At 55.1% G+C, this 24848-nt stretch overlaps 7 protein-coding genes and 1 non-coding gene across 8 annotated transcripts; 4 read left to right on the forward strand and 4 right to left on the reverse strand.

The window, feature by feature from the left end:
• Nucleotides 1–404: 404 nt before the first annotated feature.
• On the forward strand, nt 405–3544 carry BGZ61DRAFT_535929 (uncharacterized protein; the record flags this gene model as incomplete). Its single annotated transcript, XM_046254327.1, has 3 exons — nt 405–919; nt 1024–1363; nt 1499–3544. The coding sequence occupies 3 exons, from the start codon at nt 405–407 to the stop codon at nt 3542–3544; spliced, it is 2901 nt and encodes a 966-aa protein (XP_046100261.1).
• A 591-nt stretch (nt 3545–4135) lies between these two features.
• On the forward strand, nt 4136–4648 carry BGZ61DRAFT_72120 (uncharacterized protein). The gene has a single exon (XM_046257017.1). The coding sequence runs from the start codon at nt 4248–4250 to the stop codon at nt 4581–4583; it is 336 nt and encodes a 111-aa protein (XP_046100262.1). The 5' UTR covers nt 4136–4247; the 3' UTR covers nt 4584–4648.
• A 463-nt stretch (nt 4649–5111) lies between these two features.
• Nucleotides 5112–7999, reverse strand: BGZ61DRAFT_426370 (kinase-like domain-containing protein). Its single transcript, XM_046243679.1, has 3 exons — nt 7064–7999; nt 5971–7009; nt 5112–5910 (listed from the first exon to the last, which is right to left on the reverse strand). The coding sequence occupies exons 1-3, from the start codon at nt 7650–7652 to the stop codon at nt 5553–5555; spliced, it is 1986 nt and encodes a 661-aa protein (XP_046100263.1). The 5' UTR covers nt 7653–7999; the 3' UTR covers nt 5112–5552.
• Nucleotides 8000–8245: 246 nt separating this feature from the next.
• On the reverse strand, nt 8246–8791 carry BGZ61DRAFT_457328 (uncharacterized protein). The gene has a single exon (XM_046246640.1). The coding sequence runs from the start codon at nt 8552–8554 to the stop codon at nt 8288–8290; it is 267 nt and encodes an 88-aa protein (XP_046100264.1). The 5' UTR covers nt 8555–8791; the 3' UTR covers nt 8246–8287.
• BGZ61DRAFT_t168 lies at nt 8678–8750 on the reverse strand. Its single transcript has one exon. It is a non-coding gene; the product is annotated as a tRNA-Arg (tRNA).
• Nucleotides 8792–11158: 2367 nt separating the features above from the next.
• Nucleotides 11159–11983, forward strand: BGZ61DRAFT_360182 (FMN-binding split barrel-related protein; the record flags this gene model as incomplete). Its single annotated transcript, XM_046241147.1, has 1 exon — nt 11159–11983. One exon carries the CDS (start codon nt 11159–11161, stop codon nt 11981–11983), a length of 825 nt encoding a protein of 274 aa, XP_046100265.1.
• A 3773-nt stretch (nt 11984–15756) lies between these two features.
• Nucleotides 15757–20454, forward strand: BGZ61DRAFT_360299 (uncharacterized protein; the record flags this gene model as incomplete). The annotated part of the gene is made up of 3 exons (XM_046241165.1): nt 15757–16967; nt 17019–17223; nt 17275–20454. 3 exons carry the CDS (start codon nt 15757–15759, stop codon nt 20452–20454), a joined length of 4596 nt encoding a protein of 1531 aa, XP_046100266.1.
• Nucleotides 20455–21902: 1448 nt separating this feature from the next.
• Nucleotides 21903–24549, reverse strand: BGZ61DRAFT_496695 (uncharacterized protein; the record flags this gene model as incomplete). The annotated part of the gene is made up of 7 exons (XM_046251048.1): nt 21903–22180; nt 22245–22394; nt 22449–23175; nt 23230–23429; nt 23486–24101; nt 24182–24235; nt 24298–24549. 7 exons carry the CDS (start codon nt 24547–24549, stop codon nt 21903–21905), a joined length of 2277 nt encoding a protein of 758 aa, XP_046100267.1.
• Nucleotides 24550–24848: the final 299 nt, after the last annotated feature.

Below are 24848 nucleotides of genomic sequence, written 5' to 3' on the forward strand. Positions count from 1 at the left end.
TGGGGTCGCACAGCATCCAAAAACCAACGACATCCTCTTTCGTCGCCGCCTCCTGTCGCACTCGCACCTTGACAGCCCAGCCCTTCTAGCCTTTCTGGACCGCCCGGATCGGCCAACCTCTCTGAAACCTAGCAAGGTACCCGAGCCCAGCGGCTTCAGTGGACAGCCCCACTAGAGCACAGCACCCACAGCACCCGCAGCAGCCAAGTAGCAGCGCATCGCCGCCGCTACGGGGGGCACGCAGCACGCAGACGCAGCGCAGACGCAGAGTCACCTCCCACACACCGGCCCTCCAACCCTCCAACCGAAAGCCCGCCTCGCCCAAGCGTGGGGGGACATTTCCTTCTCCAGCGTCGGGTCAGCCTCTCACTCACCCTCTCCCTCTCTCTCGCTCCCTCCACATCATGCCCTCTGCCACCATAGCGACTCCCATCACCATCTCGAGTCCTCTAGACATGACTGCCATGAACCCAACAATAACAGAGCACGATTTCCGCTTCCCGCGAAGGCCAGACGCATGGCTCGCCGGGAACGGGAACCCCAACGGCCACACGCATTCCGTTCAGCGCACCCACGCGGGCGCACCCAGCGCCCGCGATATCTTCAATGACTTCAATGCCGACACCTCCAAAACATACTCGGCCGCCAACGACAGCCTTCTCGGCTCCCCTCTGTTCCCTTCGCTCGAGGACGATAGCGCCCATGCCGACCAGAGCATCGACAAGATGCAGCAGGACGATCCTCTAGCCACCCAGGTCTGGAAATTCTTCACCAAAACCAAGTTGCAGCTGCCGAACCAGCATCGCATGGAGAATCTGACTTGGCGCATGATGGCCCTCAACATGCGCAAGCAGAAGCAGCAGAAGCAGCTCGAGGAGGAGGAAGAACGAAAGAAGAGAAACAACGAAGCCAACAATAGGTACAGTCCCCCAGCTTCTTATCCTCACATGTTATTCGTGCTCTCGTCTCTAGTCGCTCGCGTGCAAATCCATCAACCATGACGTGCTGACATGGGCCTCCCAGGCTCGGCCGCTCCATGATGCACAACGCCCCCAGCGGCATCGCCCAGTTGCGAAAGTCGTCGGAGAACAACATGTCCCAGTCGGACGCCATGAATCTCGACGACTTCATCTTTTCCGACAGCGCTGCGACGCCCATCAACTTCCCTTCACCGCAGGCGCCCGAGAGGCCCGACGACAAGTCGGCTCATTCCATGGCCATTCCTATCAAATCCCGCAAGGAGTTGTCGCACCACTTCGTCCCTCAGTCCGTCCCCGTTCCAGCGCATCACCATCATGCTCAGGGTAATGAGTTTGACTATGTCAATCGCCATCTTCGCAAGACGAGCATTGACGACCGCCGGGTAAGTGATGCTCTCACCGGCCGGCTTTCGGGCCCGGTTTGGTTGGCTGGATTTTCCAGTTCCCCTCCGCCCACCCCGTCAATCCGCCGGCTTCGGCATGCGAATGAAGATGATTACTGACTCCGAGATTAACAGACTCGAAAGCGCCCAGCTAACTTTTCCCCTCATGTTCCTGCCGTCAATAGCAGCACAGCGGCTCAGAACGACATTGAACTTGACTCTGAACTCCATGACTACTCCTTGGACAACTCCCATCCCACCAACATGGCACAGCCGCCTACCCAGATGGGCGGTGTTCCCTTTGCCCTCGACACCTTCATGGAGAATGACCCCATCGTCAACTCTGCAGGTCCTTTCCACCAGAACTTCTCTTTCTCTCCATCTACCTCTCCCATGATACCCAACGGCCCCTTCTCCAACATGTACCATAACTCATCCGTCCAATCCTCATCCCTCAACAACGTCGATCTGTACTCACCCCCAGGATCCGCCTATCCGTCAACCGCCACCACCCCCCACCCTCTACCGGAGCAGGAGGGATTCTACTTTGGATCGCAGGATGCGCGATCGCAACGGCCCCAGGGCTTCCAGCCTGGGCCTCAGAGCATGGGCAACATGATGGGCCAGCAGTTCATGTACAATGGTGCGAACGGCAGCAACACCAACGGTAACCCCATGTTCTCCGCCCCAGGGACGGGCTCCGAAACCATCTCAGCCTACAGCAATGCGCCCGGCTCATTTGCACATATCGACCCATCTCAAGTATTCCAGCACGACCAGCAAGTCACCTCTCCCGACATGCAAATGCAGCAGGACAACATGTTTTCCTTCGGTGGCGACTCCGATGACGAGGAAAATAACGCTTTTGCTGATCGGAACATGGCCATGCACAAGGATCTCTCGTCGTCCCTCGATGAGTCCGGAGCTCTGGGCTGGGATGCGTCACTACCAGGGCAGTTCAGTACACAAGCCGCTCGCTTCCCAGGCGGACCGACCAGAAAGCAAGTCATGATTGGAGGAACCACCACTGACTACGTCGATGCCAATGGAGAGTGGGATTCAAATGGACTGGCGAGGTCGCAGTCTCAATCATTCCGGCCTGGCAACCAGAGGAGAGGATCTAAGCTTACGAGAAACGCCTCCACTCCGTCCCACCTCACAGGTAAGCAGAATGGATTTGAGCAACTTGCTCAATCCATGCCAATGTCACCGGTGGGTGATGGAAACGGAACCATGTCTGGATTCTCCTCCGTGGCACCCAGTCGACCGTCGTCTCCCCCAGGCTCCAAACATGGCTCCACAACCAACCTGCAAGCAGCCGCGGGGAATGCCACTGACGGGAACACTCCTACCACGTGTACGAACTGTTTCACTCAGACGACTCCTCTTTGGAGACGGAACCCTGAGGGTCAGCCGTTGTGCAACGCATGTGGCTTGTTCTTGAAGTTGCACGGCGTCGTTCGACCGTTGAGTTTGAAGACAGACGTCATCAAGAAGAGAAACCGGGGCTCTGGATCCAACTTGCCTGTGGGAGGAACAAGCACCAGGTCCAAGAAGAACGCGAGCGCCGCTGCCTCACGCAAAAACTCTTCGCTTTCGATGTCGACAACTGCCAATACCAGTAAAACCAACAGCATTAGCCAGCCCCCCAAGGTCACAACTCCGCCTGCCTCCAACCGGGCTTCAAGCATTAAGGACGTCGATAGTCCTTCCAGTGGCCCTACATCAGGAGGCAATACCGCCGGAAGCACTCCAAACAGCCATTTTGGAGGCTCTGGCTCCTCTGCCGGTGCAGTGGGAGGTAAGGGTGTGGTGCCGATTGCTGCCGCTCCCCCAAAGACGAGCCCCGGGCCGGGAGCATCTTCTAGTTCAAGGCCAGCCACCGTGTCCTCAAAACGACAGCGTCGGCATAGCAAGAGCATCACTGCCGATGCCCCGATCAGCATGGACATTGACAGTCCTGAATCTACGGGATCTAACGAAGCGGCCCGGCCAATGGGTTCCTCCGCTGGCCTCTCTGGATTGCCCGGTGGCATGTCGTCGAGCGGTTTTGGCATGAACCAGCGTACTCCTATGGGAACAGGCATGATCAGCATGTCTGGCAGCCAGACCAACATGTTGAACGGAGTGGGCGGCTCAGCTGGGCCCCAAGAATGGGAATGGCTGACGATGAGTCTGTGATGCGACCACAGGCGGTACTCTATATCACCCCCACACTGGGGGAGGTTAATATGTGTTGGAAGTTTCAGCATTCCGGATTCCTTATGGGTCATGTCAGGGCTGGATTTCCTGGCGAAGGCTTGCCTTTCTTTTCCGACACCAACACAGTCACGACATGACGAATCTAACCAATATTTTGGGATGGCGTTTTAGGAGAACGCGGGGATGTTTTATTTACGTTGTTCTCACGCGAGAACTTGATACCTCACACGGGATATATGGCAATATATGGCAGACTGTTTCTCTCGATTTACGGATCTCTGAGGCCTGTCACATCACACATTCATGTCTTGGAGTGCCAAAAGCGACGAGCATATCCTGGGATGACGACGATTCCCACACTGACGAGTCGAGTATGAACAATATGACACGCGGGATTTGTCACGGTTCAACCACAATGACTTGTTGGGAATGCACGACCAATATGGCGCATGGGACATGAGATGTTACTAGCAGGAACACATTTGGGATTATTCTTGTTTTTGGAATTACTATAGAGAGTGGACAGGGGATCGTCGACGACTCGGTTGCTTTTGACGCGCATACTCAGGGCGGGTGCAAATACCCTTATTTTTTACGATAGATTACACACACCCCCGCGCGCATTCGAGACGTCGATACACTTTTCACGTTCGCCGATGGATGGATCCTGGAGGTTCGGTCTATGATACAACCCGTACTGATATCAAGGATTTTTATTTGGCTCTCGCTGGTCTTTTATTGCAGGGTGTGGCTTTGGGGGTGGTTATGTCTTTTTTCTGCTTTTTGGCTTGGACGATATCCCACGAATGATTGCATATGGAGGTGGAGAAGAGAATCAGCTAGATTGGCGAGAGGAGTGAGGAGTGGTTTCTGCTTCACTGTTGTGCATCTTGGGTCTTGGTTTCTGTTCTTGCTGGCTGGCTCGATTATGAAGATGAGGTTGCAGAGCGAAGTGATGGCGAATGGTTGGCTTTTTTGCAATGGATGCGACAGCAGCGGGCTGGGATCGTCCTTTTAATAGAGATGCCTTAAGAGATACCTTTTTTCTTTGAGTGTTATTGTCCGCACAACCATAAAATGCTCAAGTGCACTTATAACATTTATCCCATGATATTTCGGTCATTGGCTTGATATGTTCCCTCCATTGTTATGAAATTGGCCAGCGATGAGAGAAGACGGTCCAAATATAGCCCATTGATTTGATAGCTCCTATTGAAAAGAATGCCCCGTGACCTAATGGTTTTCCAACCGAAGTAACGGAGGAATTGAGTTGACGTCTACAGCTGAAGTTGGCGACACCGCCATCACGCTAAACACAGCAAGCGTAGAAATGTGGGCAGAGCGGACGTGACCTCCTGTCCTATCTCGGACTTGCTCTTCATGTCTTGGCATTTGGGTTATGGTAAATAATAATACTACTCTCCCTTTGCCACGGATGCGTTCGTTGCAATTGTGCTGTCATATCGTGAGATTCTTATCGCGAGACTCACCTTACAGCGATATCGGGCATCATAGGTGCATACGAATATTTTGGAGAGAATCCTTTCGGAAAACCTTATCATGATAGTATTTCTACCTATCTCTTTTGTTTACCCCTCGAACAGCGGATTCGGACAGCCCAAATACATATCCTCTTTGGCCATTATACCCGAAGCCTGGCCGCGTCAACTCATGCACGCGCAGACTCCCTTCCCTCCGGGACCCAACCATTCCCGGTCCCGTTGAACTCCATTCGTCCAGCTAAAACAAAGCAAAAGTGGTGATGAGACATGCGGCGGGAAAACGTCACATGATGATGATACAGAAACGCCGTGAAACAAATAGTGGGGGAAAAAGAAAAGAAAGGGCCGGTCAACCTGCATGCCATCCATCGTCATCATCCATCCCGCAATACACCCCATTCATCATCTTCTCGTAGTTAGAATAGAGCCCTTCCGCGGCTCACAAATCCCCGCCAGTCCAGTTTCCTGGGACTTGACTGCTCGCTCTAGAGCATTGTCCCAAACGTGTCATCTGTGGGGATGCGCTTCCGTGGGCTGCCGCCATCCTCGGTGGCTGGCTTGCGATGCCGGAAGGTGAAACCAACGAAGAGACTCTTGCTCATCGGGTCATCACGGTCGGCCATAGTCTCGAGGGCCTGCTGCTTGTCGTGGACCTCCTTGTACTTGGCCATGTCAGCTTCGTTGCTGAAATCGTCAAAGTACCCAGCGTCCGTCTCTGAGTCCAGCTCGGGGACAAAGGGCGCTCGGGTCTGGCGAAGAGTCTCCCAATCGACTTCGGCGAAGTAGTGATGGTCATAGATATCCTTAATGTTGGAGAATCGTCGCGTTTTGGAGTTGATGCATCTGTCATGGGTCAGTAAACGAAACGACTGCGTCCACAATGGAATATGAGACTATACTTACGTGCAGATGAAGTTCCAGGTTCGATTGCTCAGGAAGTAGTTGGGATCTTCCCATACGGGTCTCTTCAACACCTCCTTCCAGTGCTTCAGATTGCGCCATGTCTCATCGGGGGTGGCGCCCGCAAATGGAGGGAAGCCGGTGAGAGCCTCGAACAACATGCATCCCAAGCTCCAGTAATCAACAGTAAAGTCGTATTCCTCCCCTCTAAGGACCTCGGGGGCCATGTAGTCAGGAGAGCCCACAATCGACTTCGCATAGTTGACGTCCTGGTCACGCATAGTTCGGTAACTCTCTCGTCGCTCAGCGACAGTTCGCTGATCGATAGGCTTGCCGAATGGGACAGCCGTCTCGGAGGCCTTCTCCAATTTGACGCGCATGGATTCGATTCTTGAGGGAGCCAGCATACCAGCAGCCAGACCAAAATCCGTTAGCTTGACGTGACCTGTAGAATCGACGAGGAAATTTTCAGGCTTGAGATCGCGGTGGATGTAACCCAACTGGTGCAGAGCATCGACTGCACAGAACATTTCGGCGATGTAGAAACGAGCATGGCGGTTGGACAGCACACCGGTATTGTTAAGCAGGGTGCGGAAGTCACCACCTGGCACATACTCCATCGCAAGATAAATGCTCTTCTCATCCTGGAAAGAGTAGAGCAACCGAACAAGCCACTCGCTCTGGGCGGTCGTAAGAATGTCTCGCTCGGTCAGGACGTGTCGAACCTCGTCCAGTTTGAAGAGCAGCTTCTTGCTCATGACCTTGAGTGCACATACTTCACGTGTGTCCTTCTTCTGAGCGAGAAAGACCTGGCCGTAGCCACCTTGTCCGACCTGGGTCAAGATCTGGAAGTCGCCCTGGCGGAGCCGGACTCGTCGCTTCCGAAGGTTGGCGCGCTCTCGGCCAGTGTACTTGGACCACATTTGGTTGTGAGTCTGCTCATCGGTCTCGGGGGGGTCAGGGTACTCGGACTTGAAGGCGGCTAGTCGATTCTGTCGGGAGCCAACGTATGTGAGAAGATCGAAGTAGTAATCCAGGAAGTCTATGAGATGTTAGAGAGCTAATCTGACTTTGGAGTCTGTGTTTCAAAACGTACAGAGCTGTGTAACGTTGACCATGCGGCGAACGTTAGGTTTCTGGAGGATCTCGCGCTCCTCGGCGGTCAGGCCTCGAGAAGTGTTAAACCTCTTGGCGGCGGGAGTCGTTGGTCGATCTTTGTGCTCATAGAGCTGTTGGCGGGAGAGGGCAGCATGGCTATGTTGATGAGGTGACTCTGGGGCAGGCATACGGCCTGCGGGTGGGGTGTTCTCCTGGCCCTGCTTCTTCAAAGGGCTGCTGGACTTGGTCTTGTGAATGACGCTATCGTCGACATTGACGCTTGATTCATCCAGGGGCTGGGCGTTGCTCTTGCCAGGGGAGAGCGGGGCGACGAGGCTGTGGGGACGGCCCAGCTTGACGGGGGCCTCGATGCTGGGGGTGTTGAGAGACATGGCCTGGTCAAAGGCGTTGGGAAGGTCGTGGGCCCCAGGGGGGATTGTCTTCTTGCTGGGGCTTCCCTGGGGAGTGCTGGTGGGGTTGACGAAGTTGTCAGCCTTGGTGGGCGTCCCAGGGCGGGGGATGGGAATCGCCTCAGCAGCGCTCTTGTCCTTCCCGCCAGGGAAGAAGTTGGACATGAAGCTCGCCATTGTTTAAGTTGCACGTCGTCGAGTCGGAGAAGTGGGACGAGCGGCGGCGAAGGGAAAGTGATGGTGATGGGGATGGTGATGATGATGAGGGGATGAAGTAACTCGGAATCTCGGATGTTTATCTTGGTGGATTGGGCAGCGGGCGGTCAGATAACGAGGCCCGCGGTCGACGATCAGCAGATCAACAGACAGCGGCGGAAGACGAAGAGAATATAAGGAGAGACGTGACAAAAGGATCTTTCGTCCTCGACGAGGCCTGCGAGGCGATGGGGGAGAAGATGAATGGAGATCCAAGCTGTGGTGGCGGATGCAGCAGGTGCAGGTACAAGTGCGGCGCTGCGCTCCCCTCGTTGCTTTGGTACCTGGATCGAATGAGGAATGTCATTGGTGGGCGGGGTGCAGAATCAACATGGTTGCAGCAGCAACAATCGACGTCTCTAACAATGGTGGGGGTGATTTACCCGGAAATCTGCCGGTCGAGTCTCACCTCACCTCACCCTAGACTCTGGAGCGAGATTCGGAACCATGATTTATTTCCTCTCATTCCAGCCAACGTCACAAGGGCGGTTTAATTCATGTTCAAGGCACGATTCCAAGGATCCGGACGGTTTGACAATATACAAGGGCTGTTTATTCTACATAAGAGCTTGGTATATTTGGACCATCAAGACTGGGACTTCCACACATGTAATTTCAATATAGCCCATGCTCAATGCGGAGTAGTTGCTATCCGAAAGCACCCGTTGAACAGCCCACCGTTTTCTCGACAGTACAGTACAAAGTGTCGCAAGCAGTTGTTGGCAACCCGCCGCTGGGTCCCCAAAGCGACAAAACAGAAGCCATGTGACTAGCCTGGTTAGGAAAGGCGTAAGAAACCTTGGCAAATCACTTGCATGCTGCATTCTTTTGCAGACAACCACCCATCCCCACGTTGTCCGTCCATATTGATCCCACCCGAGGCCTTATTTACTTACAACCAGGGGAGGGTTTCATTAGAGTTGAAATAGCCCAAAAAAATAGAAGTGAACTCTCGGAGGGACTTGAACCCCCAATCCTCCGAGTAGAAATCGGATGCCCTAACCATTAGGCCACGAGAGCTGGTGAGATGATCGAATGGCTCAAATCTAAGGATGAGTACTGTCTGGCTTTTCGTCATCCCAGGGGTCCGATTTCGCATTCTCTGCGCAATAATCCACTGAAGTCCACTTCCATCGGTGTTCACATAATTTGACCAGAAGAGACCGCGAAGTCACGAGTTAGTGGCTAAGCAAAAGGGAGGCTGCCCTTCATTGAGTAGCTGCGACATAATTTTGTACTACTCGATTTCGTGAATGAGAGGATCCATCTAATCTTCAAGTAGCTCCTCGGCGCGGCGCTCATCGCACTCGAGCTAGCAGTGCGACGACACCACCAGCGAGCCATGACCCGACATGCAAATACTGAGCAGACATTGTGTTGGTGAACTCCAGGTCAAACACGGTAGGGATATGGTGTGACTTGTGGTCGGCGAGCATGCTGAGGGGACCAAAGCCGTCACTGAAACTGCTGAAAGGGTGATCGTTGTCGCCAATTCAGTGCGTCACACCTAACTGTGTGAGGCGGCAGTGAACAGGAAACTCCCGAGGGTTCTCATACTTGGTCTGACAGATGTTCTGTTGAGGCCAAGAGCTGCAGCATCCGACAGGAATTACGGTATGCGTAGGAAGGTACCCGAGCATGGACTTCGTGAATGCGTTTGGCGTAGCGATTTTCCAAACAAGCTAACCGAGAGCGACCAGGCCCTGTTAATACTCGACTCCGACATTAGCTAACGGAAGCTCAAAGTGGTGTATGCCCGAGTACCAATTACGTGCTGTAGCTTTGCGGGCTGGAATTCCTAAGCATCTGCACCATCTCGGAGGACTCGGGCAGCTGGGCTGTCACCACGCAAGCAATAACGTATGGCATGAACGACCTCGCGGCTGACACTGGATCCCCCTCACAATATATTCAAGTCAGTTCAGGCACTCGAGGGCCACGGCCATGCTCTTAATGTTCTCAAGCAATAGAGTTGCTCAGGCAATGGTGACATCATTGGGACCCTCGGAAGCTGTTCCAAGCCTCCTCCTGGCGGTGACAACCACGACGGAGCGCGCTGAATCGTGATGGTACGAGGGGTACATCACAATTGCGGCAAGCTCTGTCAGGGAAAATAAATGTTCGAATAAAAGTCTTTCGCCGTCTTAGGAGACCGAGTCAGAGCTTGACTTCTACATACTTAAAGTTATGGCTATTTGCACGCATATTCACTCTTATTCACACGCAGATGATGCGTCCTATTGCGAAGCAATTCAACATCGTTTCCGGAAAGAACAAGGAGCAAAGAAATAATTAGCCTTGCATTTTAATAACAAACCTTATGTCTACTAATACGTCCCATACCTATTCTTTGTTGTACTGAATTGTCATACTTATGGCCAATACTCTTCCCTCAAAATCAGAGGGGGCAAGTAAACGGTGTACCTAACTACATGTCATGGCAATGAGTGCAAACATGAATGGGTGTGCGTGTGAATAGACACTCTACTACTACTTATACGTGACCCCCACCACTCTCACCTCCATTCCGGAGCGTCTCACTGACGACAGGGGAGTGGCCACCGCGGATTGGCCACCGTCCAGCAATGTGACTTTGTCCCCAATATCCGGTAAATCAGTTGACGGCCTGGTATGTGACGGGGCTGTGCTGTCCCAATTCACCGCCGACCAACCGTTACCAGCGATATAGACCCTTGGCGTCCCTCGACAAAATGGCTCGCCAAGTAAATAGTTTGTCCTTGGTAGCCACAATTCCTGGTTAGAGCTGCACTGTGTCTTGGCGTGTGACTGACTGACTGAAGTACGGTATTGATGCGATTGACGAAGGTACTGCGTACGGTTAGTCTGGTCCGTCAAAAGAAAGGTCCTTGCATGGCATGAAAAGTGGCCCTGTGAAGCTTCGGCCGACGATGGAATCACATCCACCAAACCCTGCGGCGCATTTCGCCAAGATGCTCGTAACCTCTTCATATCCACACGCAAGCGTGAGTGAATTATCTTGTACGAACGCGATGATTTAAATGCCTCGATCACATCATGCCATCTGGGGGGGCAGGTCGTCCCAAGTCGTCCTAAGACGTCCCGACAGCCAGTCAACGGTGCAACGGCCATAACCGGTTTCGGCCGGCGAGACCGGGATCTAATCTTATCAATCTAGCCTCGGCGGTGATACTCCGACCGTAACATCATCATGGGATCAGGGTCACCAGCTAGCGCGGCCACCTCCGCCTAGCCTGAACGTTTTAGGCCATGTCGCCAAGCTTTGTCGCCATACTTTACTGTCTCCCCTCGTCCGTCCCTCTTCTTCTTTTCCCTCCAGTTTCCCCCCGCCCATGACGAACTTGATCCCGCTTGTCTCTGTCTCGACGACACCCTGAGCCTGGTCGCATCAACCTTAACTCTACGCGCCACGAACCAAAGATTTCACCATGAAGTTTACCTACGCCGTCGCCGGCCTGGTTGCGACCGCGCACGCCTTCAGCCCCGCTGACAGCTCTGCCAAGGAGCCTGAGACCCAGGAACACAGGATCCCGACTACCTTCGAATCTGCTGTCATCGCCCGTCGTGTTCTCGCCCTCACCAAGCTCGCTACGATGTCGACCATCTTCCCGGACAAGCACTCCAATGGCAAGGTCAACGAGGCCGAGTTGGGACTCGAGGGTCTCCCCATTGGCATGATGGACTACGTCGCCGACTGCGAGGAGGAGGGCGACCCTACGATCCTCGAGATCAAGATCGCCACGACATTTAAGAATGCCCGCGCCGGGTCCAACCTTACGGTGTCCATGAACTGGGTTCCTCCCTACCCTCCGTCGAGGCGCATGGCTTTCCTCTCACGCCTGTCGGCCTACATTCCGTTCCTCTCGAGTTCCGAGTATAACACTCCGCAATCGAACACGCCCGACACGGTGCCATACTCGGCAGCCAACCTTCCGCGCTTCTCGCTCATCGGTTATCTCGAGGACATCACTCCCGACCCCGTCTCGGCCGTGAAGCTTGCCGCCTGCTTCACCTTCAAGCACCCCGATGCCAAGTACTGGCTCCCGGGCAACGCCATCCACCAGAGCCAGTGGTCACGACTGGTTGTGACCAAGGTCTACTTCGTAGGCGGCTTTGGGGACAGGGCATACATTGGCTGGATTCCAATCGAGGAATGGAAGTCTGTGACGAGGAGCGATTGGGAGGCGATTAAGCTGCCCGGTGAGGAGAAGGGCTGGAGCGAGTGGACGGTTAATCAGGCGGGGGACCTCTGATGGCATGACTTTACCATCTTCCGCTGGATTGGGCAATGGTGTGGCACGCATGTTTTTCTGTTTTTGATGAGCTGATTTGCCCTTATCAAATTGGATCTACGGCACTTGATGTTTGCACTGGGTCGGTCTATTGTAGTTACGGGCGGCCAGTTGACGGAGCAATGAAGAGCCCTCTGGGCAAGGCCTGCTCTTTTGCGTTTGCGCCTCTATTCTACTACGCATGCACCTTATTCACGGACCTCTTTGTTTGAGATGGCCTGCAGATAGCCGAGTGAGTGATTGAGTAGTACTTGACGTCCCTGTTTCACGCATTGGCCATGTCCGTTGGTCAGGCCACGAGCGAGGCTTGTGACACACAGTGACGGGGATACGGGTGTACGAAATGCGACGTAATTAGTGCCGGGGCATGTTGGGCTTGGCACGCGTGGTGTGGTCGCCGGTCACCTGCAGCAAGCTCAAGCTGGGAGTTGTGAGACGCCGCCTGAGTGGCGCCCCAACTGCTCAGTTGTGACGCGGTTGTACGGTCGGCGGGTTGATCCGGCATACTCTGCCTGAAGAGCTAACGTGAGACGGATAGGCACAGCGGATAGGCACACTGGGCTTGACAGAGATAGATGAGGGAGACATTTATGCAAACACCGAATGTCGGACAGAGATATGGGATGACACTGCAGCGGTTTTGAACTTGACGATGAATCATGGAGTGAGGCCGGATTTGTTCATTCGCCGGGATTTAGCCATTAACAGGGAGGGCTACGATCTTGTGCTCCTGGTCTGCTCTGGTATCATGGATAGGCGAACCCAACTTCTAAGAGGCCCCTGCCAGATTTAAGCCCCTTTCCTCACCGACAGACAGGAAGGCATCAATGCTTGCTGTAAAGAAGGCAATCCATCTCACCGGCGCGCCAACAACCCAGATGGTACTGGTTTTGTGGTCCAGCCGCCTTGATGCATTCCGCAATTGGACGGTAAATCAATGGAGCTACATACATACCCACAATGATCATAAAATGAGTCTCAGGTCAATAACTTTTGATTGTGGCAGTCAACATAGTGGACTAAGCCTAATCCTTAAACATAAGGGTTCATTAGTATTTATATCTTTATTTATATTTTTTGGCTTATATCACAAGGTACGTAGGTTATGCTTTAGTGTAAGTGCACAGTTTGATTGATCCTTGTGGGGTGACAAACGATGACTATCGGAATTACGGAAGACGTGCGTAGAAGGACGGTCTGCCGGAAAGAGTGATCTCACTAGCTCGTCATTACACTCGAATTACTGTATCTGTGCTATTATACTCGGTGGGTACGCAGTAGTGCGAAGCCTCAGGGATCTTGTTCCCGTGAAGCCGTGAAGCCGACAGCTTGGGCAATTTGCGGAGGCCAGAAAGGAAGGTGAATCCGGGCGGTTGCTCGGGGCTGAAAGGGGGGTTTGGTCGGCTCCCGCCCGGAGCGACCAGCCGACGGAAGGGATTCCGATATTCGGCTACGGAGCACTCCGTACCCAGACAGAAATGAGGCTACCTACGCGTGGCGCATGCGCGCGATTGCAGAAATGTTCTGTAGTGTGTAGAGTTGAAGATAGCATGGGATGGCTTGGCTTGGCCGTGCAGCATGTCTGGCATTTTATCCGGGTCATTGGCTCATTGGCTCATTCTGCATCGGCCTGTTCGGACGTGGGCCGACAATTCGACGACCCCGTCTCGCTTCTCCGCACACCGCAACGCACCGCAACAAAACAAGCGAAGCGCGGCTGTCGCGAGCCAACCCCCAAGTCGCCCCCCCCCCCCCGGAGGAATCCAATGAGCAGCGTTACCGGGTGGGTTGGCGTTGATAATAGGTTGCCCGCTAAGTGCTGCCCAGGCGGTGCCGGGGTCGTGCTCGTGAGTGGCGCACGCCCTCTCCCCCGGAATACACAGAATACAGAAGAAGGGTTGCGGCATCGGGCTGCTGATCGGGGGCATTGTTTGTGAAGGTTTTGGCCACCGAGCATCCCGATCGTCAGTGGCCGGGCGTTTGTTGGGATGGCATCCTGCAGGTGTATTTGTCCGACACTGCCAGGCTGCCGGGTGTAGTTGGATGTGTGAATGTTTGTTTGTATGCATTCGCAGAGAAGCCCGAACAAGAAGACGAGCATCTCAGCCAGCAGTGCTAATGTCAGTCAGCACCAGCCATCGCCACCCTCGGTTTGACGACTATGTACTTGAGGCGTCAGCAGAGATTTGCCCATGGGCTTCTCTTGGCCATATGTGATTCAGAGGCGCAGTGCAGTGCAGAGCGGGCGCCCGGGGTGCTGCGGAGATAAAAAGGGTTGCGTTGCTGGCTGAACGAAAGCCACCCGGCTCGGAGGACTTCCTCCTCGGTCAAAGTCAATAGTGGACGTCTGCGACCGACCACAAGGCGCAAGATAATCTGCACATTCCAACGTAATACCCGTTTGAGATCTGGGGTGTGCTGCCATCGGGCAAGTTGGGTAATACCGTAATACAGAGCGCTCATCACCACTCATCAGCAAGCGGGGTTTGGAGATAGGCCGTGTGGCGTGGCCCTAGTAGTTATCCCTTGCCACTTCAGACACCATGTCTCTTCTCTCTCATTGGAGCCACTCAGTCCCTATTAGGTACGTAGTAGTAGTTACCCATTCATGATTCATACCCCCATTCACTTCACTTTATCAATTTGTGCAAGCGCACTGTCTGAACCCGTGGCAGTGGCCGAGGCCGTCCGTTCCCGCGGTCCCAGTGCCTGCCCCCTGCTTGTCCCGCCTGGCCTCTCCCTACAAACACTCCATCTCGACACGCTACTGTTGCCTCCCCCCCAATCATCCTGGCTGGAATCCCAATCCCAATCCAAATCCCAATCATTTCTCTCTGACTATGTTACCCTAGCATCGAACGGGAAGAATACACAGGCGCCCACCACATCCTCGCACACATACCTACTGTACATGCGTATCGAGACGGAGCACGGAGTACCCGCAGATCGATCGCTAGCCTGCCACTCGCCGACGACCTACCTGCGTCAAGCGTCTGGACGGCCGTACCTTGCCTTGCTCCCTCTTCTTCGCAGCCACACACGCCCCCCATTCCGTCTCTTCCCCAGTGAAGCGAGCGAGTAAGTAGCCCGTCGTCCTCGCCGTCGTGTACTCACTCTGGTCCTTGGTTGTGTCTCGCCTGAGGCCTGTCTTGTGCCTCGCCCTGGCCGACATCCCCCCCGTACCCATCCCCCCATCCCCGGCCACATCCACATCCGCATCCGCATCTCATCGTCTCTGCCGTCGGCGCCGCGTGCCTCCTTGGTACCTTCCTGCTGTATTTCACTCAATCTGACTCTTTCATTCCCTCGTCAGCTCAACCGCCGCTCCCATTTCCCATTGTGCCCTGACGGCCATCTCAGGCGACAACTTGGACCGCCAATACCGACGACCAAACAACGACCCACTTGGGGCTTCACCAGCGATTACATACTCTCGTCGCCTCGTCTCACTCGCCTCGGACCGGTGCGGCTGACCCGAACGCCTAATGCCCGACGGCAACGCCCTCGACGACAAACGACGCCGACAGACGACGGAACACACGCGCAACTCGCCCCCATCGTGGTGAATCGATATCCTCCCTCAACTGTCGCTCGCGGTCCACTTTCTCCTCCCGGCCGACGGTCGCACGGCACCGCGACCCGATCACGACCGAGTCATCCTCCATTTACCACCGCATCCCATCGCATTCACCACATAGATCTTTCGGCATGGCGCATCCGCCTCCGTCCCAGCAATGACCTCGAGGACCCCCATGGGCGTCCAGCCGCGCCCGCCTCAGCGGACCGTGAGCTCATCGTCGCTGCCCGGCCAGCAGCGTCCTCCTCATCCGCGCTCTCTATCGCAACAACAGCAGCCACAGTTCTTACCCGCGTCCCCCGTCCGAAAAGACTCCTCCTTCATAGACCTCACCGGCGAGTCCACCGATGTCGCGTCAAATCGATATACCTCTACCCCGAGGAGGGGCGGCTCCCGCCTCAAGCTCGAGCTCTCCAACGAATTCTCGGGTCACATTTCCGTCACCGGCTCACCCCAGAGCCTCACCCCATCGCGCATGTTACCCATCTCCGACCCTTTCGAGACCGGCACCCTAAGCCCGGCCGTATCCAAGGCTTCCCATCAGGACATCGATAACATGCCCCTACCGATGCCCCGACGTCGTCCACGAGGATCGCAGCCGGTATCCGCCCCCCGAATAACTACACCCGCACCCGCGCCCCCGAAGAAGGATGCGCGTCCGAAGCCCTACACGGTCGAGATCCCCCCTCTTGCCCCTCGATTCGTGCCCACTAGACACGATGCTCCCAACCGAACTCCGGTCGATCCCTTCAGCAAGGGGCTGAGCTCGGGATATGCCGACTTCTTTCCCTGGCACGGCGCTCATCATGAAGATGAATGGAACGGCGAAGCCATCACTAAGGGTACTTGGGATAAGGTCAACCTCAATGTTCCCGAAACATCCTCTGCAAAGTTAGCCATCTTTCCGGCTCTCAAGCAGAAGAGCGGCCTCAACGCCCTTTCTACCATTTTCATGGGTGTATTGAACCAGCGGAGACACCGCGGTCAGATCAATGCACCGTCTACCTTCAAACCACCGCCTCGTGTCACGCTCACTGACACAAAGCGAGAGGTGTGGCTCAAGGATTTGGCGAACCCTGCCATCTCCTTGCGCCGCCTCAGCCGCACAATCCCTCACGGAATTCGCGGCAGAACCCTCCTCGACCAGTGCTTGAACAAGGACGTCCCGACCGAGAGAGCTGTATGGCTGGCCAAGTGCGTTGGCGCCAACGAGATCCGGGCATTCAAGAGGAAGGGAGTCAACGGTGCCTTTGTCATGGGCGGCGAACTGAAATGGGCTAGGGATTGGACTGTCTTCGTCGAGCAGTTTGTCGATGCGGTCGTCTCGGGCTTTGGTGAGAGTGAGTGGAAGGCCAGAGTAACTTACGCGTGAGTTTGACTTTTACTCCGTCACACATCCGACTTCTAACAAACCCACAGTATCCGCCTCGCCACGAACCTTTATTCCGAGCAACTATTGGACCGAGACCACTATCTTGACTGGGTTGTCTCTGGGATCGAGAACAGCCCCCAGTCTAAGATGCCCATGTGGATTCTGATTGCTCAGATATATTGGAAGGACTTGATGCGATCACGCAAATACGGCCGCCGCCTTGTATTCGCGTTGCTCAGCCACCTCCATGTCGTAGGTCCTTTCCTACTTCTTGTTAGGATTCTGGTAGCTAACTATAATTAGATCCACAACGACCCCGATCGAGACATTTTGGTCCAGCTATCGAGCAGGCTCACAACCCTCCTTGGCTCGCTGCTTAAGACTAACCCGGAGAGTTTCATTTACCCCAACACTTGGCCCAAGTACCGAGATACCCTCCTGGCCTCCTTGGCTTCCGACGACGAGACGATGCAAAACATGATCAATTCGATTCAAATACGAAATTCGCGACTCCTGGTCTCGAGCTCGACTTCCTTACCCGCTGGACGAAACCAACTGGTCAAACTTCTAGACGCCGCCCTGAAGGAACCCATCGATCGAGAGCTGGCCGCGCAATGTTGGTCAACGAGCGACAGCAAACCCTTGATTATCAAGACGCTTGTCGAATGGGCTACTTCGTTCCATCGCCCAGGCTTGGCCAAGGTCTACGTCGCAGCAAACCTGATTCGAGCATGGAGCACCTTCCGAGTCAACCCCACGACGGCTATTCTTGAGATTCTGGACGGCATTGCCACCCACGACAAAACCCGCAAGGAGCTTGTGTACCTCTTGGTGACGGAACTTGTGCGAACCGGTCACTTCTCCGTCCCTCAGTATATCCAGTGGGTGATCGCTCGCGGCGGCTACCACGACGACGCCGACATCGACCCAGACGAAGGCCCCTGTTCAACTAGATTACTTGTCGAGTTGCCCCTGCATGCTCTTTCTGAGAAGCGACGGGCCGAGAGAGGAAATCTCCTACGAAGAGCTGGAAATTACTCGGTCGCTGATGAAGAGCAGAACATTTTCAACGCCGTCAAGTGCCTTAAACACACCCTCGGACTACCTCTACCTCCAGGCGACCCGTTATCTGAGAAAAAGCCACTGTCTCTTCCGAAGCTACTGCGCAGGATACGGAACAGCAGCAGAGCTCTCAGGAGCTGCGTTGGTGCCCAACTCCGCGACATCGTAACGAGCCAGTTTTCTAGAAAGGGACAGCCTTCCATGTCTGTGGCCATGTTCACTTCTGTTCGTGAAGTCATGGAGACTGTGGAGGACTTCCCGATGCTCTCAGAGATATTGAAGGCCTGCACAAAATCGGGAGATGCGGAGATCCTGGCCTCGTGCGCCGATACCATCAACTCTAACCTTCAAATCTTCTTAGCTATCGGCAGCGCGGGAAATTTGTTTAACAGCCTTATCGAACGCCTGAAGTCGATCAACGAGGAGCAAGGAATTGTACCCCGACCCCTACTCGCAGCACTATCCAGCCTAGCCCGACGCATGGCGGGCCACGAAGCGATTGCAAAACAGCTCCGCCATGAGTTGCTCCAAAGCGATCGGAACAACGCCATCGATGCATGCTCGCCTGTCTCGGATATCATGACTATGCCGGCGCAAAGTGCAGAAGGGGAGGTTGCCGAGGAGATCGAAAAGCTCCTGTCAAGCGGGACTCGGCTGGATCCTCCAACTATGAACCGACTATTCCGAACCATCATTCCACGGCTAGAGCGAGGTTGGGCGAAGAAGGATGACACGCGCCGGGTGTTTGCGACACTACTGGCGAGGACTCGGGTGTTCGATACTCAGCATTTTGATAAGCTCATGACCGACTGGACGAGCCATGTTCGCTCGCTCCCAGAACGGCCTCCGCTCTCGGATCTATTCCCTCTCCTTATCAGCACCGGATGTCTGGCCATGCCTATTATCCTCAGCACTGCAAGTGCTCCATCGTCAACTCCACTATCCGAAGCTGCAGCAAAACAGCACGGATCGGCAACCTATCTTCAGGAACTGTTGCAGCTCATCATCACACCGTTGCCTGCTGCCACGGGTCTCTTCCCTGAAGAAAGCTACCAGTTCCGCACGGAGCAACGTTGTGCCAAGTCAGAGCAATCCAAGGGTCTGATGAATCTCGTCAAGAATGCTTTGTTGGAGTACTCTGGCCTGAGAAACTACAGCAACGGGATTGATCTGCCTCTCGACGACACCCAGTGCCAGGAAAACCTCCTTGAAACCCTTCGTCTGCTCGTCTTGGTGGATTCTACCGCGGTGTCCTACGCACTGAGTCTCAAGTCCCTCCCCGAAGCTGGCGACCTGGTCCAGAAAGTGACCACTAACCTCCTGGTCCCTGGAGACTCTGGAGAGTCCCAGATGTCCTTCGACCAGATCCTTCAACTGGCCAACGAGCTGACCCTGCCATTTTGCCAGCTCAAGCTGAATCTCGACTTGTCCATGTCCCAACAGAACCCTGGCGAGGGCGACGGGCATGGAGCCCGCTTCGATCTATTTGCCAAGGCCATGGATCGCGCGATCGAGGCTGGCAACATCATGTGGACGAGTCTCCTACCTTGTCTGAGCGACGACATCACTCAGCACCTCAAGAGCCAAGCGCAGGCTGGCTTCCTGGACCTCATTCCCTCAACGAAGACCACCAACACCACCGAACTGGCATCGAACCAATCGATCCACATGGCTGAGAATCTCTTGGAGGTTGTGGAAGCTATCATCTCAGGACAGCCGCCCCCCAAGATGGCGCAGCTGACTATTGCCATGGTAGAGAAGCTCACAGATCTTTGGGAGGTTATCGCAGGCGGAGCGCAGGAAAGACCCGAAATCCACACAGCAGCTCTCCGGCACTGGCTGCCCGCAATGCTTCGTTTTGTCACGCTGCACAGCTTGTCCTCGGAGCCGCCGTCGGCACCTCTTCCTAGCGCATCGGCCACCAAACCACCTATCCCGGCTGTTCATGACACACGAGCCCGCATCGTCCTCGTCCTTTGCGGTCTTATGCTTGAGCTGGAGACTCTCCCACCTGCCATCACCGGCTCACTACCCCAGCAGGTGCAAGATATGGCGATGCTACTCGTGGACACTCTCCCAGAAGACTTGCGCGCCCAGTGTGCCAAGTCCATCCTGCTCACTCCCGGCGCTACGACCAGTCTCAACACGTCGTCTGACCCGCGCCTCTACTATCTCTTCAGCGCACCACACCCGGGTCCTGCAGAAAGCTTGATGCTTACCCATCGCGAGAAGCCCGCGACGGCCCAGAGTGCTGCCGCCCGTGGCATGGGGGCCATGTACGGCATAGGGCCGGCCGTCCAGGAGCGCCTCAGTCCATTTGTTCTCCGACGGTGGGAGTTGCTCAGCGAGCCAACACCCAATGTTGGCGAGAACGACACGAGCCTGAGCCTTGGTTTATTCGAAGCAATCAAGATTCAGTAAAACTCGAGGTCCTGTCTATTATTATTACTTACCTACGTACCATACAAATCAGGTTGGTTTTCAGGGGGTCTGAGATCAACCTTGAAACACCACATCACAAACTACATCGTTACTTCCATTTTCTTTGGGTCATCATATTCTTCATCTTGTCTCACATGGTTCTTTGCGAGTCTGCTGGTTTGTTTTCTGTTTCCATACCATACGCGGGTTATTTTATACCCCTTCAACGAACATAACGACAAACAAACCCACAACCCACAAACCCAGCAACGCCCCAGCGAACTGGAGTGGCACAGAACAAAGACGGTGTGAGACGATGTACTCTAGGGCGGCGGCGGCCAGGATACGGTTAAGGGGGTAGTGTTCTCATTTGCTGTGGAGCAGGGCTTTTATACCCGTTTGTTTGTTGTGCATTTGCATGGCGCTGCATTTGGGAGGCGATGAGGTGGCGGGGGGACCAAGATCCAGAGAAATAGCATTACACACATATGTACGAAGGAATGGATCAATGGGATGATGGGAAATCATGCGCATTGAATGAGGAGCACGGAATCGGGAATTCTTACTTGAGGTGGGTTCCGCGTATATTGGGGCTCATGGGTTTCTTTGTACCAAACTTGTCCATGGATAGATAGATGCTCAATGAGACTTGCTTGGGCCGTATCGGGTTGCCCAGCCGCACCGCCTTGTGAAGTTGAGAACAGCATTATTGAGGCTCATACAAGCTTACGACGCAATGTCCCAACACCGCCCATCTCCCTAGTCGCAATTCGACATCGTTTCATCATGTCAGCTCACGTCACTTTATCGTTTCGAGAATACGCCGAGCCACGAGTTGATGCAACACATAGCCAGCCACAAAGATACGAGATATTGGGTCGCCTTTCTTCAGAACCTTATCACTACCAATTAGCATAGCTGCCAGCTAGCTGCCAGAGAGACCAGAGCAGAAACGACACAGCCCATCCGCCCCATCCATGCATGTAGATAACCTATTCATATCACGTCCCTCGTCCGTCATCTCCCTAACCTCGTGGGGCAAAGTTAAAGCAGCACAGCCCGCTCCAGCTCCCATGTTCTTCACCGGGAGACAAATGACAAACTCACGCAATGGTATTAAATGTGACCACGTAGTAGCAGTGACTGTTCAGTTCCCTGACGGAAAAAGAGAGCCCGGGCAGAGAGATTGGGGGAGGGATAAAGGGGAATGCGAGAAAACAGAAAACAGCACACACGGAAAATGCAAGACCCGACATAAACATGTGATAATATGCGACAACATAGCCTCCTCAGTAGTCTTACATTAAAAACCATCAAAAACAGAAACCCATAAACACGCACGCAGAAACATGTAAGACGCCATGCCAGGTTCAAAATCAATCTTTCCGGTCCCTCCTCCTCAAAAAAGCCCCTAATCGCAACTGTCCACGCTACCGAGCATCGGGGATTTAATCCTCATCGAAGATCTGGTACGTATTCTGCAGGATGGTGTCGATGACCTTGATCTGCCACCCGGCATCCGCGATTGCAGTGCTGGGGTCGGTGCCCATGAGAGTGGGACCGAAGATGACGGCAAGGTTGTGCGAGTTCATACGGTTGGTGTGAGAGTTGTCCATGACGCGGTAGAGATGGAGGGTGAGGGCGCGGAGGGTGGCGTAGTTGGGGTCGGGGAGGCTGTTGATGATGGCGTGCAGGGAATCCCGGCGGACCACCTCATCGTCATGCTCTGTTTGTCGAAGTTAGCTTGAGCGCTCATGTGAATATCGGTTTTGAGGATTGGGAGCACTAACTGGCTGCAGCAATGAAGCTGTCGTGGTGCTCGTGAGTCAGGAGCGGGTCGGGGAGGTCACGCAAGAACAACTTCAGCAGGCCGGTGACGCTGTTGACATCGTGATAGAAGTTTTCAGGGTTCCTGAAGTCGAGAGCCGGATTGGAGGAGTCTGCGGGCTAGTCAGACGACGCGGATTCAGCTTGAAGGTCAGTGGGAAACATACCTGTATCGAACATGTTCTTGAGCCTCTGGATGTGGTTCATCGAGCCAGACTGTCGGTAGATGCCCTCGAGGGCCAGACCGTACAGATCAGCTGCCTGGATACACTGGTAGAGAACCATGGGCACTGCTAGGCCGTCACGCTCATAAAGGCGACTCAATGAAAGGCCAAACACGGGCTTGGTTGGCGCTGATGCTCCAGCCGGAGGTTGGCTAGGAGCCCCGTAGGGAGGCGGCGAGCGGGCGCTGCTGGTTGGCCCCTGTGTGGCAGGGCTGCTACCGGAAAGCTCTTGGGGAGCCTGATAAGCGCCCGAAGGTGGAGGAGGCGATGGCCCGGAGGATGGCTGGAAGGGCAGGGCGCCGAGCTGGGGCGGTCCCGATGAGCCGAATGATCCACCTCCTCCGTTGCCATATCGCTGCTGTCCAGTGGTTCTACCAGAGACCTGCGGAGGATGTGCGGCTTGTGGAGTGGGCGCAGTCCCTTGGCTGAAGCTCCTACTATGGGACTGCGAGAAGGGACGGGGTTCGTCGGAGGGGCCGCCAGGAGGAAACGGAGGGTCCAAGGCAGTAGGCGTTTGAGATCCGCCGGTGAGAGGTCCCAGGCCGAGGGTACTTGACCTTGAGCCAGGGCCTAGCGGGGCGAAGCTTCCTGAGGGGGGATTCTGTGCAAGAGGAAGTTGTGGAAGAGGACCGCTTGTCGCACCGTGGCTGGAGGATTGTGGGCCGAGGACCTATGAGGATGGTGAGATGGACGTCCCATGGGAAGGGGACGCGGACAGACTCACTGCATTACGCTCGTACTTGATCTCTCCGCTGCTGGCGGGTAGATTTCTGTACTGCGCAGTGACATAGTTGTTCAGGTCCTTGTCGTTATCGATGGACGAGACAGCCTGTCTCAAGCTACGTTGGCTGCCCTCGCCCCCTGGGCCCTGGATGGGGCTGACGTTCAAGCCGTTGCTCAACAACAGCTTCTCGTTGTAGGAAGCTGGGCGTCATGTTAGCCCGCACTTCGCAATGAGGTCAGAGGAGTCATTAACATACCAAGTTTTTGCATCTGAAGCGATACTCCCAAGTCAATCTCTCGGATGAGATCCTGAAGGGTCCTGACGGCCTCGGGTCGCGTGGTGGACAACAGCGTAGCCTTCTCGGCCTGCAATGCTTGAACGTGTCCGTGGTAGGTCTGGTCGGCGGCCTGGACCTTCTTGAGCAGTTCCTCCTCGTGCTGGGCAGCAGACTTGTGGCCCTTGAGGGCACCAAACATCTTGCCGCTCTGCCGTGCCTCCCCCATCTTGACTCTCTCATAGTCGTCGGAGAGGGTGTCGTACTTGGCCTTACTCTTGCGCATGGCCTGTTCCATGTCGGCGACCTTCTGCTCAGCCGACAGGCCGTTGGTCTTCCAAGTTTTGCGGTTGCGCTCGGCGTTGGCGGCTAGCTCGATGATCTCGTCGTGCATCTGGTGGAGGGAGGAGGCAAATGACATGCCATTCTCCGCCATGCGATCGTGGGTGTGCATCATCTCGTCGTAGGCGGCACCAAAGGTACCCTGGCGGTGGTCGGGGCGGCGCATGCTATCCTGTGTGGATCGACTGAGCTTCTTGAGACCCTGGGCATGGTCTTCTTCGAGGGCAGATCGCTTCTTGAGGAACAGGCCGAATTCCTAGAGAACATGAGGTGAGTATAGGTGCCAGCGGTGGGCCCGCAGAGGGAGGAGCCGGGTCATTGGGAAGCTCGTCTTACCTTTGCAGAAGCTATGCTCTGCTTGAGGCGGTTTAGCAGAGTTGCAATTCCGATCTAAAGATTCCATCAGCGCCGTGTTCCAGCATCAATCGTGCATGTTGGTGATTCAGGCGTACCTCGGAGGACAGGACGTCGGAGACCTGCTTGAGCTGCTCGGGGCTCGCACCGGCCGGGTTCGGAGGGGGCGGCAAGTCGTGATCATCGGTGCTCTGCTTGCCGTTGGAGGTGCCGTCGACGGCAGCACCACCATGGTCGGAGGGCGGCGCCTGGGGGCTTGTGGGAGTGTTGCCCAGGGACATGGTGGCGGATGGGTCGCGTTGGTGTTGGGGAGGAAAGGCCTCAGAGCCAGAGTGGAATTCAGAAGCCATGGTAGCCATGGGAGCGAGGGGAGGGCTCGGCGAGAGCTTTGTCTCGGAGCTTTGTGTCGAGACAAGACGGTATGGGCGTGGGGCTTGTCGGCGTGGTCGCTCACATTCCCGAGGACGACGGGGTTGCAGGGGGCACCGGTGGGCTGGATCGCCGTATGCGACAGCGATGACAGCGACGGGCGTGACGACGACGACGATAGCTTGGTGGGATGGTGCGACGATGGACAGTCGAGCGACGACGGTGGTGACGGTGACGACGGCGGCGGCGAGGTATATCGGACGCAGTCGGGCAGCAGGTA

The sequence above is a fragment of the Ilyonectria robusta genome (assembly GCF_021365365.1).
Source record: "Ilyonectria robusta strain PMI_751 chromosome Unknown BGZ61scaffold_19, whole genome shotgun sequence".
Taxonomy (NCBI): domain Eukaryota; kingdom Fungi; phylum Ascomycota; class Sordariomycetes; order Hypocreales; family Nectriaceae; genus Ilyonectria; species Ilyonectria robusta.

Bases quoted from the DNA above. Each gene is read 5' to 3' on its own strand.
- BGZ61DRAFT_426370 (XM_046243679.1), bottom strand. From the start codon at position 7,652: ATGGCGAGCTTCATGTCCAACTTCTTCCCTGGCGGGAAGGACAAGAGC. The intron at 7,010-7,063 runs GTACGTTTTGAA...AACATCTCATAG, and splicing joins GGTCAACGTTACACAGCTCT to ACTTCCTGGATTACTACTTC. The intron at 5,911-5,970 runs GTAAGTATAGTC...GACCCATGACAG, and splicing joins ACCTGGAACTTCATCTGCAC to ATGCATCAACTCCAAAACGC.
- BGZ61DRAFT_457328 (XM_046246640.1), bottom strand. From the start codon at position 8,554: ATGCAGCATGCAAGTGATTTGCCAAGGTTTCTTACGCCTTTCCTAACC.
- BGZ61DRAFT_72120 (XM_046257017.1), top strand. From the start codon at position 4,248: ATGATACAACCCGTACTGATATCAAGGATTTTTATTTGGCTCTCGCTG.